This window comes from Mus pahari, chromosome 2 (genome assembly GCF_900095145.1).
Source record: "Mus pahari chromosome 2, PAHARI_EIJ_v1.1, whole genome shotgun sequence".
In the NCBI taxonomy this organism is placed as follows: Eukaryota; Metazoa; Chordata; class Mammalia; order Rodentia; family Muridae; genus Mus; species Mus pahari.
In genome coordinates this window covers 115,765,567-115,782,676 of record NC_034591.1, presented here as the reverse complement: position 1 = coordinate 115,782,676, position 17,110 = coordinate 115,765,567, and the positions used below count along the sequence as shown (strand labels likewise).

Sequence of the window (17,110 nt, the reverse complement as noted above, 5' to 3'; positions counted from 1 at the left end):
CTAACCTGAAATAACTCCTGACTGGCAGGCAAGTATTAGCCTGAACAATTCTTTTCGGAAGGAAGATAGCCTCTCTGTGATAGAATGTAATAAACAAAATGATAAAAAAATGAAATGCTAATTGCATTTTAAAGAGGCCTTTTTTTTTTTTTTTTTTTTTGCTAAAATTTTAATAGGTGGTTGTATTGTTGCTGAGAGAACAGTTAGGCTGATGAGTGAGTACTTAGATGGTTTTGCATTAATATAATAACCATTACCTGCCTTAATGCTTTGTACAGTATTATGGCAAAGTAGCTAAGTCTAAAAGAGTTATACAAAGAGCAGCATTCCACAATGAAAGAGAATTATACTTTCCACATGAATACCATACCTTTTTTCTTTTTCTTTTTCTTCTAAAGACAGAAATATTATGTCAGAAATACATTTTCCCCCAGTTTGTGATACAGACCTTGCATGGTACTTGATCTGAGTTCTGGGTTTTTGTTTGTTTTGTTTTGTTTTAAATTTTTTTTTAGTGACATGGAGACTGGTGTCTGCTGTTCGATTGTATCTATTAGCTATTAACTCTGAAGACTGGCCTGAATTTTCCCAGGTGGCTACTGGTACACATACAAGCTAGCTTCCTTGTGATCCTAGAAAATTGGGCATAATTCCTCTATTTTTTTCTTAAAATAGAGCCATTTTCTTTGTTTGCTTTTGTTTTGACATTCCAGAGCCTTCTAATTTAATTTGTTTTGCTCTCGTTCTGTGGCTGACTGGGTGACATTGCTTAACCGCATCGGTTGCCACCCAAACACTGCTCGAAGTATGGAAAGCAAGTGAGTTTCTGGGACCATCCATGTGGCTCACGATCAGAGGCTGGAAAATAGTTCCCAAGTAATTCTTTGAAAATAATTTAGTGGAATTACTGTGGTAGACAGTTAATGAAAACAGTGTTTCATTTTTACCATCTCTGTTATCTGATTTGTACACACAGTAATTAGGAGAGGGTGTGAACGTCCAAAGTCTATGTGTGTTTATGCTGGGCAGTGTTTACTTGTAGTTAGCTCCAGTGTAAAGGAAAGGGAGAGAAAGAAATGATAGCATGTTATTTTCAGTATTTATATTGTGTCATCTTGCCTCCCACCCAATTCCTTCAATTGTCTCCTAGATTAGAAGCAAGTATTGTTTCTATGAGGGTGGGTTTTTTTTTCTTTTATTGTTTGTTTGTTTGCTTTTGAAATTTCAACACCCCTCTTCCCCATTGCCTACCTTCCCCCACTTGTAAGAGAGAACAGTAAGCAGAGGACATTGTTTAATAGCTTGCAAACCTTCCAGCGAGACCTTTTGGAGGAAGAGAAGACCAGTGCCAGCAACGCTTGAGCCTTTCCCAGCAGTGCCTGGGGTTCAAGATGCTCCCCTAGTTGCCGGTATTAAGGAGCAGCAGGCCTGTACTAGCCGCATTCAGATGGCCAAGCACAGCTGTATTTCTGCCATTCAGGCGGGCTTGTGTGCACCTGGGATGGGCCACACCCCATTGCTATCAGTCAGCGTTATACCCTGTCTTCACTTTTTTTTTTTTTTTTTAATTCATGCTATCCCCTGGAAGCTCAAATGGTGTTAACTATGGGTGCACATGTGTATTTAAGTTCAGTTTTCCAATGCTTTAAATGTCTGCCAGAAGTTTTATTCCAATTTCTGATCCCTGAAGGCAGCTAGACAGAATCCTGCTAGGTCTTCATAAATGCCTCCTGTGATTCATTGTGAGTTCATACAGCTCCACACAGCAGACTGGTTTCTGTACATTCAAACGGCTAACACAGTATAGGGATGATATTTTTTTTTTCTTTGCCTTATATTTAAATTGTCTTTTGAGGAAGAATCAGGTATTAGCTTCAACTCCCAGATAAGGCATAAGCCCTTGTAGCTACATGAAGCATCAGAAATGACTTTTAACTCCAGGAGGGTAAGGTGGGTGTCAGGGAGTGTGTGTGTGTGTGTGTGTGTGTGTGTGTGTGTGTGTTTGCGCGCACGCGCAGGAAAGTTTAGTTATTTTGTGGAACACTTTCAATGAGGGCCCTATAAATATTAGACAGCTCTAGTTAAAACCTCACATGACTGTTTTAAATACTATTGATTTAAACCACTGGCTAGATTTTATGAATCAAAGTGGAATTTCTAGGCTTTGGCCATATTTCTCAATGCTAAACCACCCTCTCTCGTGTGCCTTTAGCCGCTTTCCAGACATTCAACACAGGATTAAATGATAGCAGTTACAGTGATCAATAGGTGAGGGCTTCGACAATCACTCTTGCCGTTAATGACCTCAGTAGTAATGGGTAATAAAGTGTGGGCTGTAATAGCCCCTCGCTGGTACTGCATGCCCTTTGATTCCTTGTATGAGTATGCACAGGGTGCATGAGAAAGCTGGACACTGGGAATTAGGGAGTGTATATATAGGCCATAATTCTCGAGTAGTTAAAACCTTAAGCTGTGCTCAATTTTTTTCCCCCTCTTGTTTCTGTTCCACTCGGATACTTTTCTGAAACCTTGCTATGGCCTCTTGTCCTAATATATGTTGGAGCAGAAACTTGAAGGGGGTGGGGAGGGGGCCAACCAAAATCTGTTCTACTGCATTGGTAAATGAAGCTCCCTTACCCACTTTGGTGGCTGGGAGCTAACTGGTGTGAAACTGTGGTTTCAGATGGTAAAAGCCAAGTTGAAGCCATCAGGCTATAATGGCCCACTTCTGATTACTCAGAAACCGCTCCACTCGGAGGAAGGGTTGGTTACTCAGGCTTCTTGTGCCTGTCCCTGGCTGGGCTGCGCCTGCTGCTTGAAGCGTTTTATTACTCATCAGACCCTCCATCAAAGTGTCCAAAGGGAACAGGCAGGGGAGAGTCAAGTTCATTCTACTGTTCTACAGCTCGACTGCCAACAATGAAGAAGTAACTGTGGGAAAAGGAGCTGGAAACCATTGGCTCTCTGAGAGGATTTAAAAATTACCTGCACCTGTCAGCCTTTCCCTGGTCACCCTTTTTTATTGACAGTCAAGGGGCCACGGTGTTTCTCATTTAAAATGACATATACTATGTTTACCATGCTTAAAGAAAAGAGGCTTTAAAAATATATGATAAAAAATATCCAGTAAAAAGAACACATTACCTACAATAGTTTAAATCACCTTTATTAAAGGGTCATGTATATATTGTAGAATACACTCTTTATCTAGTTGGAAGAGATTTGATATATATGTATCTATGTAGCCCCTGTAGTGTGTCCATCAACCTCCCCCCAACTTACCTGTGCCACTTTCTAACACGGGAGTTTCAGATCTCTTTTTAAAATGATGAGGAGGTGACTGTTTCTGTATCATTTCTCTGCCATGGTTCTGTTAGGTTTGTGTTCAGCACCAGATCAGATTTTACACCGCCCTGTTCCTGTCTGTTTTCCTGTCCATTGCCATTAGACGCTTGGCTCACAAGTATTTGTGTTGTACGTCATCCAAGAAATGCAGAGAGAAAAAGAAATCCTAAACATGGCTCCTTTGTTTGCTTCAGCAAGCCTCCTGTATAACTACGAGACTCTCAAGGAATAGTAAACTTCTATTGTGATACATTGGCTCCAGGAGCTCTGAAGATAGCAGTTGGCACCCAGTGCACAGTTAGAAATTCTGAAAGTTTCTTCTGGATGAAGACAAAGTAGACTAATTGGAATTAATGCATATATGGTTAGATGCTTTCATAATGTCTTCTTGGCGTTTGCCCTAGACTGTACGCAAGTTCAGTGTTCCAATCATTGGTGATATTTCATGCTGCGAATTATCTTTTTAAAAGGATAATTTATCCATTCATATACATCTGTCCCTTTTTGCATATAAAAATATTCAGACATGCCCATCTGTTTTAAATTACAGTGTAACTACATCTACACTTAAAAGACCACTGCAATGGGAAGAGTTCATGGGTGACCTCTTCGAGTTGGGTTAATGACGTTTTCGGGGTGTTCTAACTTGAGCTTTCTAAACATGTGAGACTTGCACGTGAACCTCCCCCAGATTCCCCGCAACACACAACACACCACCACAACAGGGGAGAAGGCTCACTGTATGCGAGTCTGACCTTCAGGAACCATTTTTAGTTCATCAAAATTAGTGATGCTGAGAAATCGGGACGTCAGTGCATAATGAGTGTGAAATTAGGAATGAGAGCTCGCTATGCAAATGACAGGGCAAGTCATGTGAAAAAGTCAAGATAAACTGCATATTAAGACATTATGTTACATAAAATTAACACTCCGTTTCTCTCTTTTGCTTACTGTTCCCCCAAAAGATTTTTTTTAAATCTTTTATCTTTTGATCAGCTATTGTCTGCAGGATTTTTTTTTTAAATGGCGCACAGGCAAAGTGCAAAACATGTTATTACCTTTTATTGTAATACATGAGATGACAGCAGACCTTTTTAACAATATATATCCTTTACAGCTTCTGGCTTTCTTGCTGGTATACTTACTTAAGAAACGAAGAAAAGTAATATGCCTAAATATTACTCCTAGGAGACACTTGGCTCTTGTCTTTCTTTTATTGTATGTATGTGATTTTTCTCTTTTTTTTTTCTTATCTTTTTATGGGGTGGGGGGTGATTTTTTTTTTTTCTTGAAGTATCTTTTGGAGTACAGGGACTGACAAAATGGTTCTCATGTAGTCTGGAAATTAAACATAAGCGCGGTGATTATTTTGAATAGCTAAATTACATTCTAGGAAGCTCGCAGCATCCGTAGCGTTGTCATTAGGTGTCCGCTTGAATACAATTTGTGTAACCTTGGCCAAGACAGGCTGTCATTTTAATGTCAGAGTTTTATCTGAACAAGACATCATCCTTTCAGATACAGTGTGCAGGTTCCTTGCAACGATGCCCGTGCAGAAACGTGTTAACAGTTGCAAATACGAAATGCTATCAAGTTCATCACTGTAGCTGTTTGTCACTGAAATGTCATGGAAAGCGGCTTTTACTGGTATCACACGTAATAGGGAAGAATTGAGACATCCGTATGCTCGTTGAAGAAGGAAGGGTAAAAGCTATCCCAGGAAGGGTCCGTGGTTTAAGTTCAGAAGGTGTGTCCAATGTTCTGCCACCAGCAATGCTAAGCATCCTTGATGATCCTGAAAGTCACTGTCCACAAGTGACATGGGTCATGCTAGCTGTGACTACAGAGCTGCTTGTTCTTCCTTAATGTCCTCCCTAAAACAAACAAACAAACAAACAAACAAACAAATGAAGTGTGGGTTAACTTCTTAACAGCTCATTTTGACTAGAGATCTGATGTTAATGAGAACCAGGATGGGTCTGTCCCTAATCCTGGTAACATCTGTTAAGGTGTGCTTCCTGCTCTGCTTGTAAGGTTGGCCAGAACCCATCCTGGCTGCAAGGTCTTCTTTTACATCTCCTGACTCGCCCAGCATCTCTGATGCCCAGAGTTGGATACCTGACAACAAACATCACCTTAAAATTGATACCGATAACCGCACAAGGGTTTGCATAGGGTCTGTGCTCGCATCTCTTTGCCATCCATACATGGGAAAGTAGTTCTTGAAGAAGGCTGAACCTGTGAGGCTGTGGCTGTGTGGCTTCCTCGCTTCCTACTGACACTTCATTACTGTTCTAGGTTCCCGTGTCAGTGGCTATGATGACACCTCAGGTTATCACTCCTCAACAAATGCAGCAGATCCTCCAGCAGCAGGTGCTGAGCCCCCAGCAGCTCCAGGTTCTCCTCCAGCAGCAGCAGGCCCTCATGCTTCAACAGGTAATTGTCTCCCTCCTGCCCACCCAGACCTCCACAGCTCAGTTCGAAGCTCCCCTTCACCCATCCAGTTGCTTTCCCTGTTGGAGAATGAACATGGCAGGCTAAGTGGGATGGGATCCCACTTGGTTCCTGGATGATAAACGTGGTGTCCGCACCCCTGGAAGACTGGAATGATGCCACATGTCCAGGGCTCCGACCTGGAGACTGTCCCATGGACTGAGATTAGGGCTGGAATAGGACTTAGTAGAAAAAGATCTTTCAGGCTTAGAGGGATTTTCAGTCTTTTATTTTGGTAAGCCAAGAGACTTCTAAATGGCATGAACTAAAGTGGCATGAGGTGCGCATTGGAAGCAAGTTTATGAGACAGCTCTTGAAGCCCCTAGTTCAACCCCAAAGCTTACCTGTAAAGATTTATTTTTTCTTAGATATGGAAAGAGGCATTTTGGAATTCATAAATTTCCAGGCAGAGTTCACTTTCTCCGTAAATGCTGATGCTCAGATACACGTGTGGCTATCCATGTGTCTCAGGGACATAAGACTCAGACTGAAGAAGCAACCTAAACCCAACAGATAGACGCTATAGGGAAAGAAGTCACTACCAAATAACGCGATAAGGCTAGGACTTGGAGGACATTGCTAACACATTGAAGCATCCAAGTGTGGGACTCTCCTTGCCCCACCTCCCATAATTTAGAAAGCCTGAGCTAGAGACCGAGCAGACCCTGCAAGGGCACCTCAGCTTTGTTGTACAATCAAAGGTCATCCTTCGCTTTATTTTAATTAATTTGTGTAGAAAATGGTATGTTTTTCATCAGTTCATTTTTGAGATTACTTCTCAGACCTTAATGCCAAGAATAGTCAGTGCGAGTGGAATTTATTGTCGGGTTTCAAAGTAAAAGGTCAGGCCATTCCAGATAAAAGGATGCTATTTTTCATATCACAGTTTGTGCATGGCACGGAGAGGGACAGTGGGTCGCCGTCTTCCGTTACTTACCGTCCCCTCCTCTCTCTCTTGTAGCAGCAGCTTCAAGAATTTTACAAAAAACAACAGGAACAGTTGCAGCTTCAACTTCTCCAACAGCAACATGCTGGAAAACAGCCGAAAGAGGTACGGATGATACATATTTTACTTTCAGACCACAGATCTCAGGGGACTATCTAGTGGCTATTAAACTGTCATTCATCTTTTAAATAATCGTCCAACTCAGCTGACTCTATCGGTTCTCGGCTTTCAGACCGAGAGTTATTGTCCTGTTGGTGCTAAGATCTCTCGATTCCTTACATTAACCACGGCAGTGCACCTCTGCTGTGGGGACAGCACCCTGAGCAGCCTTCTGTCCTCCTTTGACACAATTGAGGACCAGCATACAGCTGGGCTGGGGAGGGACAGAGTTGAAAAGGGGTGCACACTTAATGGTTTTCATCATTTAATTATTGGTTTGTTTGTTTGCCTTATGAACCCAAGCGTTTGGGAAGGTGGCAATGGCATTCTCCATTGGCCAGCTACCTTCTTGTGAGGTTAGACAAGCAAGGCGTTTAGAACATGATTAAACACCGGTATCTTCATCTAGCCTCTTGCATGTTGAGCGTGTCCTAATTGCCTAACGCATGTGCGTGAGTTAAAGCCAGGGGACCCACCTGTACTTAGCAAAACAAAACTAAACAACAACAGCAAACCACCCCACACTGTATTTACTTCTGTGTCCCAGTTCTTTGTAGTGTTTCTAATTGATTGCATTTGGCTGCTCTGCCCATGTAGGTGACCCTTGTAGACCCATGGGACCTTCCCAAGTCATCTTCCATAGGTTGTCATGAGTCTGGGGGTGCTGTCACTTCTGAGAGCCCTTGAGCGCCACTGTGCCTAGGTATGAGGATCTCCTCCCAGCCCTCCACATTTACATAGTGGTCCAAACCTTTGGCTTAAGTATCCTTCCTCTGCGACAAAATACGTCATGCCGTGCATAGCATCCTGTCTGTTTGGCATCCCTGGCATCCCTGCACAGCCACGGTTGCTCTGTGGAGGGAGTCTTGCCAGGTGACTGCCTCCACATCCCTGTCCCTCAAAGGAGGAGGATGGATGCTGGTTTTCCACATGGGAGTCACCCAGGTTTCTCTCCCCATGCCGGCTCCTCCCTTTACACGCTCTCTATGGCTCTGCCAAGTTTCCCCACTCGGGAGTCCTGTTTAGCAGGCTGCTTGTAAACCCCCTGCAGAGCAGGGGCAGTTTTGGGGTAAAGGGGAGGAGGCATATTAATGAAAATGCTGACACAACCTTAAGGGCCATGGCTCGCTACCGGGCGCTGCTCTAATAAAAAAGGGAGCAGATTAAAAAGTGTCTAAAATGTAAATCTAAAGGACTAACAGTAATTAAAATGGAAATGGCACGGGGAGGGAAGGCATGTAATTGTGAGATATCACCCCGCAGAAGGCTCTCAGCTTTGTTTTCCTGGCTGTTTTTCTAATTCAGCCGGGCTTACTCATCAGTGGCAGTTCAATGCGCCTTAATGACTCTGGGATTGCAGGCATCACTCTGGACAAAGAAATGATTATTGTGCGGTCAAAAGAAGTTCAAAGACAAGGAGGGAATTTCAGTTTTTTCCCTTAGAGATCCACATTCAAGAGCATATAAATTAAGCCAAATGTTAAAAACCACAGTCTGAAAGCTGACTTCAAAGTCACAACTCTCTAATTAATGAACTGCGAGCTTCAGTTTGGACAAGTTGGGGTTTGATGCGCCCATAAATCAACATGACAGGCCTGTTTCACAGTCTCAGACAGTGCTTGTCACTGAGTCACATCAGATGTAAACACAGCAGAAAAAAGAAGGGCTAGGAAGGAGGCGCAATTGATCAACAGAATTGGTAAAAACCCACTTTTGAAGCACATTATGCATGATCACAGGAAATGGTTACAGCCTCAAGAGGTTTCCCCGTCTGCTGTTGCTTTTTTGAATCAGATTTCTCACAGCCTTCAAAAGGGAGAAGAAGAATTATGGAGTTTCTCCCCCGTGGCTTGCAGGCAATAACCCCCTGTTGTTATTTTGTGCTTCTTTCTTTTCAAAGGCATCAAAATTTAGTTTTTTAAAGATCTTTAACTCTCCATTTGAAGACACACTAAAAAGGGCTGCCAGGGCCACTCTTATCAGTTACCAGGGGCTTCGTTCTTCCTTCCTATCGCCACTGATGATTAACCTCTTATTTGGTCTTGTAGACAGAGTTTGGAAAGCACATCGCGTGCTGGGAAGACATGAAAGTTCAGACGAGCTCTGAGGGCTCCAGAAAGACATGGGGGGGGGGGNGGGGGGAGTTCCCCAGCAGAAGAGTTCCCAAAGTGCTGTTGTGGGGAAGGGGAAACAAACATAAGACTGACAGCTGAGCTTGAGCAGAGAGTGCTGGCTAACTGAGCACACTGTATCCACAGGCATTGTAGTTGTTTTTTGCTTGTTTGTTTTGTCTTTTTCATCTTGAGGACAATGGGCTTGCTGTGGCCCATGGTTTGGTGACCCAGGAGATATGTCACCCTAATTTACCTAGAGGAAGGCAGACAAGTGGAGTCAGAATAGTGTCTGTGAGTTTCCCTGTGTGGTCACAGTGCTCTGGACTATTAGATCCTGCTCCTCTGAGATGTCAGGGGCTCCTGTCCTCAAATCGTCATGCATCTGTGCTGTAGTGGAAGAGTCACTTGGTAGCAGCTTTGTGGTATGGCCTGGTGGTGATAATTTTGACAAGGTTTGAACATAGACATCTGCAGATGGAGCAAGTCTCTTATTCCTTTACGGAACGAGCTGTCATTAGCCACTCATCGTTTTCTACATCCAGGTACCTCCTCTCCTGTCTCCCCCCCCCCCCCCACACTTTTTTTTTTTGTTTTTTTTTTTTTTTTTTTTTTTTGCTTAAGTCTGGCCCCATAGCCAGAGCACAGTACATATACTTTTTCTTAAAGTTGTATACGATGCCTCCTTGGGACGTTGGAAGTCACACTGAACCAGACCCAAGATGCTCCTTTGGAGATAGCTGTTTGCTGGTGGTGTCAGCCTGTACACAATGGAAGGGACAGCTCCTGGGTCCTGGACTCAGGGCGGTTGGGAAAGTAGATGGCAGAATTCACTTTAAAATCAAGCCGGGTATGTGTATGGGGTGGGGGTGGGGGTGGTGCCATCCTGTGTGATGAGGTGGCAGAGCTGATTGTTTTAAAAGGGCCATTTGTCCTGGGCAGTTATGACAGTTTATGTTAGGCAGTAGGGAGTAACCAAAGAAAGGAAAACAGACCTTTGACTGCGGCTCTAGGGAGGGGACCCGAAACGAAAGGCTTATCCGAGCATTGGAGCATTTTAACACTGACTGCTGACCTGTCCGGGACTGTGCAGGGACCTTTTTTGTATGCATTCAACTGTGAGAGGTAAACAAACGGACTCGTATCCTGTGTTTGGTAACTGGGTGGGGAGCACAGTTTGGCAACCAGCGTTGCTTTTAAATTCTTCTTTGGACAATGGGCCTTGTATACTTTTATATCCTGGCTTTTCAAATGCGGACAGCTTTCATGGGCACTTTCCTAGGGATGGCCACAGACAACAGAAAATGGCATCAGTCATTTTATATAAATACACAGTTTTTAAACACTCACTTACAGTAAGACAGGAAGCACCCTCCCCAGCCTCCATCCCCCCTTTATGTTTGACCTCAACAGTGGCTAATTCCCCAGTCTTTGACTGTGTCAACGTCGTCCCTCTTCTTTAATGTCATGAGTTAATATCTGTTGAAGAAGTGAAAAAATCCTTTTGACACGAATATAACCATCACTGGATTTCACATTAATGTGGTAACTTGGGAAGGGGTGAGAACAATTGGATCATTTTCTGCATGCTGTTCTTAAAATGAAAGTACTGGCTTTTCATTTAAATTTATTTAAATTTTTGTTGTCGGTGGTATAGAATTTGTTTTTTTTGGAGTGAAACTCAATTAACTTTCTCAGTGGCGTGGTGGTAAGTCTGAAATTGGTTACTAATATGAGGACGATGGCTTTTTTTCTTTTTCCCTTTTTTTCCTTTTTTTTTTCCCCTGTAAAATAAACTACATAGAGGCCAAAAGGAAACCACCATTCTTCTCTTCCTTTGAACTTTGCATCAGAAGGTCTTGCTGCACACACCATTTTATGGCCATATCAGATCAAGGTCATGTGTTAGGTTAGGTGAATGCAGTTGTTTGTAAAGTATTGTTATTGAGCAGAGCAAGCAGGCTCTCAAAACACTGGGCCATCATCTTCTTGCCAAGACATCACTGACCTTTGGGATAATATTCAGAATGAAGAGCTCTTGTGTGTTCCTTAAAGATGTGTGTGTGTGTGTGTGTGTGTGTGTGTGTGTGTGTGTGTGTGTGTGTGTGTTGGGGGGGAATTCAGTTAGGAAAGGGTTAATTTTTTTTCTTTCTAATTGTTAGCCATAATGTAGCCAAGACCTCCACCTCGATATGATTCCTAGCAGATTAAGGATATTAGATAATTTCCTTCTATTTATTGTATTCCTGCACCGTATTATCTTTCTATCACTCAGATAATTACTGAGGAAATCTACATTAATTTTTTTTGGCTGGGGCAAAGCCTGCTAAACACAAGAATGATGTATTGATGTTTTACACAACAAAAGTTTTCCTCCTGTCATTGTGCAGTCAACAGAGATATTTATCATATCATAAAGCCCCTCCTTTCCAAGAACAAAGCGGGCGGGGGACACGGGACAACCTGAGGTTGAAACTCAAGCCAACTTAAGGATCCAAAGCTCGGAGCGCCTGTTCACATTAAACACTCATGGTGGAGTATGATGTTGTTTGCTAAATTATGAATGTGCGTAATTAAAATCTAGTGGCTGTTTCTATGAAAGATTTACAATGTTATTTCATCGTTTGTCATGGCTAATTAACAATATTAGATGAAGTTTTTCTTCTTCAAAGGTCTGATTTTTTCTCATTTATGTATGTCAGAAGTAGTAGTTAAAGGCCCTTGCTAGTACAGGCAGGGAGAGAGGCACCTTGTTCTTTTACACCTCAAGGGTTCAGGGTTCAAATCCCTTCAGACTAGAAGGATGTAGTTCCCTTTCTTGTATGAATAACTACGGATTTCAGAGTCTCAAAAGTCCATGTCTTCACTACAGAGCACATGCTTTTCCTGTTGTCAGGAAAGCAGGCTCATCAAAGGAATCCTCTTTGCTGAGGTGGGAGCAGCAGAAGAGTTAGCACAGACCCTCACACACCCTTGCCTTCAGACATGGTACTGTGTCCCTTGACACAGAGCCCCCCCCACCAAGCTGAGGTGACAGCCCTCAGATTTTGGAAGATGTCAGTGGGTTTTAAAGCACGCACATGCACACTCTGACCCTTCACAGGGATTGTCTGGCTCATTCCTGCCCCTCACTGTTTCTTGCAGCAGCAGCAGGTGGCTACCCAGCAGTTGGCTTTCCAGCAGCAGCTTCTCCAGATGCAGCAGCTGCAGCAGCAGCACCTCCTGTCTCTCCAGCGCCAAGGCCTCCTAACAATTCAGCCTGGGCAGCCAGCCCTTCCCCTCCAACCCCTCGCTCAAGGTAAGCAAGCCGCAGGGGGATTACACAGGAGGCAGCTCTGTGGAGAGGGCTGGTGGAAGGGACAGGGCAGCTCTTGATCTCTGCCTGCTTGGGATGCAGGGATTTACTGACCTGAAACATGCACGGGAGAGGCATTAGCCAACGAACAGTAAAGCAGACGGGCCCTTGCAGAGCCTATTGGTGTCAGAGGAAGGGTCAGGGATCTGAATGCTCACAGGGACCCTGGTGCAGTGTTGGGAAAAGGGAATCAAATGTTGTGCATACTCACTGAACCTTTCAGTGCAGTCCTTTGGCATTTTAGTTCTCGAAACATACTATGTAATAATGTTAAAGCATGTTTTACAACATGAGAAGTTCTTTTCTTCTTTTCCTTCTTCCTCTCTGTCTCTGCAATACACCCCTTCTCTTTCTCCCTCCTCTTCTTCTCCTTCTTTTTCTCTCTTACAGAGTCTCTGACATAGCTCAGGCTAACCTGGAACTTAAAATCCTCCTGCCTCCACCTCCTGAGTCATGAAGTATGGGTGTGTGTCATGATGCCCAGCTCCTTGTTTAAATATTTTATAGAAACACCATTTAAAAACTTTTATTTTTGTGTTTTTATTTGTATTGGTGTTTTGCCTGCATGTGTGTGCCTGATGGCTGTCAAAGCCAGAAGACAGTGTCAGATGCCCTGGGTCTGGAGTTACAGACAGTTGTCATCTGCCATGTGGGTGCTAGGGATTGAGCCCAGGTCCTCTGGAACAGCAGCCAGTGCTCTTAACTGCTGAGACATTTCTTTAGCTTTCTAAGTATCATTTTTTTTAAATGCTTTTTTGTCTGTTTGTTCGTTTTTTATTTATTTTATGTAAGAACACTGTAGCTGTCTTCAGACACTCCAGAAGAGGGAGTCAGATCTTGTTACGGATGGTTGTGAGCCACCATGTGGTTGCTGGGATTTGAACTCCGGACCTTCTGAAGAGCAGTCAGGTGCTCTAACCCACTGAGCCATCTCACCAGCCCTCTAAGTATCATTTTTTGATATTCAGGCACACTATCAATTTTATTTCCACCATGGATGTTAAAAACCAATCTGAATTCTAAAAATTGGTGCATTATTTTTTTTGTTTTGTTTCATTTTATCTTTTTTTTTCTGCTGATTTTGAGTTCCTTAGTTACCCATATTTCCAATTTTTTTTTTTTAAACTTCGATTCCTTGAAAAGTATCAAGGAGCTTTGGTGTGTTTTTTGTTGTTGCTTTTGTTTGTTTGTTTGTTTGTTTATGGGTGTTTTGCATGTATTTTGCATGTCTGTGCACCGTGCGCATGCAGTACCAATGGAGCCCAGAAGAGGGCATCAGGTTCTCTGGAAATAGAGTTAAGGATGGTTGTGAGCTGCCTTACGGGTGCTGGCAATCCAACCTGAGTTCTCCTGGAAAGCAGTACATTTAACCAGCCCTGCAAAGCACTGATAGTAGATATCTTGAAAAGCTGCAGTCATCCAAGGCTAAGGGAGTCTGTAGGTGTTCTTAGGAGACCTTGTATGTAAGACCAACTCTGATTTACTCAAGACCAAAAAAGGAAGCAGGAGGGAGGATGTAGGTGTGCCATGGCTGTTTAAAGGCCTTGTCCCTGTCCGTGCCTGTGCAGTGCATATTCTCAGACTACCTGTGGCAGGCACCCACAGGTGATTTTTTTTTTTTGTTGTTATTCCATCAACAGTACTACATGGCAGTGGTTTAAGTATTCACATAGTGTTACGTACCATAAGTCAGGTAGGGCCTCTTTAAATTTATACTTATGAGTTCTTTAAAATACCACGCCATCCTCTCCTCTCTTTTCCTTTCCTTTCTCCCTTTCTTCCTCTTTGCCTCTCTTTCTTTCTTTCCAGCCAGACTCTTACTGTGTAACCCAAGGATGGCCTCCCACTCTGATCTCAGTTCCCTGAACAACAGACGAGATTATAGATGTGAACCACACCATCCCGTTTATGCCATACCTTTCTATATGAGGGCTTTAAGCATCCATGTACCCTGCTGTCTACAGTGGGACCCTACAGAGATGCAAAAATGACTGCATTTGTTACTGCAGAGTCCACGTTTCGGGCCTGCAGTCCTTCCTGCTGTAGCGGGTCTGTGGAGTAGCCACTGGATGGATGGTAGCCACAGCTTCCTAAGTTTTGGGTTCTATTGCCTCCTGGAGCAGGGTGAGAATAATGGGTCTCTTTTGTGCTGCTGAAGAGGTAGTCATTTGTCTCGAAGTTTTTGGTGTTGTGTAGAGCCAGTGGGGTGTGTCTGTTTAGGTTTTGTCTCCGGAGTCAGCCACACCCAACATCTGTCCCTTATGGGTTTTGTTGTTGTTTTCTTTGCTTTTAATGCTCAGACCAAGGCTCTTTCCTCCTTTCACTTCCTCCTGCCCTCCCACCTGCCCTTGCCCTGTCTGCTGAGCTGTTTGGTATCTGAGAGGCATGGCTTCCATTGCCGTCCAGTGGGCAGGAGTGGGAACTGAGCACAAGGCAAAGGAAGGGCACATTGGCTAATGCGTTTCTGTGCTTCCATAATGTCATAACCTGCATTAATTACACCCTACGGTTTATTGTTGGAAACATGGCAGGCTGTTCTGCCACACCCACCGGAGGACTCAAGCCTCTCTCGCTCGCTCCCTTCCTCCCTCCCTCCCTCCCTGGCTCTCATCTTTTCCCACCGCTCCCGCACTATTAAGTTTGCTCACTGAGGTTCATTGTTGCAGTACATCAGTTAAGCTGTCCAAAAGAGGGCAAATCGGCAGTGGCAAGACAAGCGCTTGTGTAATGTGAGAGACGTGAACATGGTGATGCCTGCAGCGTGATCGCCACAGCAACACATCGGGGCCACGGCAGGCAGTTCAGTAGCCATGGCATTGATTAATGTGCTTAGCAGTCTGCTGTAACTATTAGCGCCTGCAACATTAGGAAGAAGCGTGTGTAAAAGACTAAGGGGTGGGTGTCTGGACGTGCACCCAAGATGGCCTGGATGTAAATGTCTGCATTGCTGGCATTAGACGCTGGGTATAAAGTGGACCACAGTCATTGCCGTCTTTGTAAGGCAGGAGTTCCCTTCACTCTCCCAGTCTCCTCTGCAAAGTGGCTGGAGAGCTTTCAGTCACGTTGAGCTACAACACAATTCTTTTTTATCTGAGAGATGATGGCTTAAAACTGATGTCATTATGAGGTTTAAATCAACTTTCTGCTTGCTTGAACATGGTCACCTGGGTACGGATGTACAAGGACAAAAAGAGGTTGATCAACTGTTTGTCTTGGAGCCAGTGATACCTGGGGTTGTAAAATTGAGTTCCACGACCAGTAATCTGTCAACTGTCCCCACAACATACATTTTTTAAACCTGTGCCTGCATTTTCTTTTATAATGAAGGGGCAGGTTGTCCTGGGAGGGAAAAAAAAAAGAAGAAAAAGAAGAAAAAAAAGAAATGCAGTGAGGGCCAAGGGTTAGGTGTTTGAAAGTGCTGGTGGTGCTGACTCTAATAAAACCATCAGGATTCTTCTGCAGCCCTTTCACAGCCTTGTTAAGTTACTTTAAATCTGTGTGTGAATCCAGAAGTATAGGCATAGTGAATGATATTCTAGGGGCCTTCCCTCCCTGGAGATTTTATGGTCGAATGCTTTCTTTTCAAAATTATTCCAGAGTAGTTGTTCTCAACCTTTCTAATACTGTAACCCCTTAATACAGCTCCTCATGTTGTGGTGAGCCCCAGCCATAAAATTGTTTTGTTGTTATTTCATAGCTGTAATTTTGATAGTATTAGGAACCATAACATAAGTAGCTGACATGCAGAGTGTCTTAGGCTACCCCTATAAAGAGGGTTATTTGACCCCCTCCGTCAGGGGTCACGACCCACAGGTTGAGAACCACTGCTTTAGAGTCTCCTCTGTTAGCCATAGTAAACTTGTCTGTTCTCATCCAATTTCATTTATTATTTGATTGTCCTTTACACCCGTAGTTTCATACAGAACTATCCTATTTCTGTTGTTACAATCCTTTACTTTTCTAAAGTGTAAACTCTACATACTTGGCCATATACCGATTAATGGGTGTGTCTAACTTGGTAGTCTCACTGTACCATCCTGGAAGAGACACATGGTTTCTGAGAGTGGAGCATCCCTGCAGTCTAATGGGTAAGCAGTTTGGCTGCCGACTGCCTGGACTCTGCCGTGAGGTGTAGGCCTTCTGGGATGAGTTGAATCGACCACCTCTGCCATCCATTGAGAATGCCTCCAAACCTAATGATCACATTGACATCTGACCCCTAAGTACCTGTTGTCACTCATGAGTCCCTCTTTCTACGGAGTCCGTGTGGATGGCGAGCCTGATCTGCCAACCTGTTGGAGTAAAAGAAGATCAGAACCCCACCAGCACACTCACTGTGCAGGAGTAACAAGTGGTGAACCCATTTGCCTTGGTCTTAGTTTGCCAGGGAAGTGCTGTCCCTTTGGTACATCCTCAGAAGCTAGCTTTTCTCAGAAGGAGAAAGGTGAGGCCAGCTGTCCGCAGACCCAAGTTTTTTCCTTTGCATTTGACCCAGAAATCCATTAGTCTGAGTCGAAAAATAGGTGGCCATTTCTCTCCCTGTGTTTGTTTACTCACTAGAAAATGCAAGTAGGAGTTGACTTCTATGTGCCTCTCCTATCAATGCACCCTCATGCACAGACTAGCCTGTCTCCCCACCCCCTATTGTCTCACTTGAGTAAAAGGTGGTCTGTGGTCTGAGGGTCAGCTCTGTTTACCGGT

At 43.8% G+C, this 17,110-nt stretch overlaps 1 protein-coding gene across 17 annotated transcripts in view; it reads left to right on the top strand.

Annotated features, from left to right (window-relative positions):
- The window catches only part of Foxp1 (forkhead box P1), a 591,308-nt gene that overhangs the window by 497,547 nt on the left and 76,651 nt on the right, over positions 1 to 17,110 (top strand). For 12 of the 17 annotated variants that reach the window (XM_029535523.1, XM_021188975.2, XM_029535511.1 and 9 more), the window contains 3 exons: positions 5,644 to 5,781; positions 6,800 to 6,889; positions 12,199 to 12,352. In XM_029535523.1, the coding sequence (XP_029391383.1) occupies positions 5,644 to 5,781; positions 6,800 to 6,889; positions 12,199 to 12,352 (382 nt within the window). The remainder of the gene's footprint in view (positions 1 to 5,643; positions 5,782 to 6,799; positions 6,890 to 12,198; positions 12,353 to 17,110) is intronic. The other 5 variants (XM_029535519.1, XM_029535518.1, XM_029535517.1 and 2 more) reach the window with 1 other exon arrangement.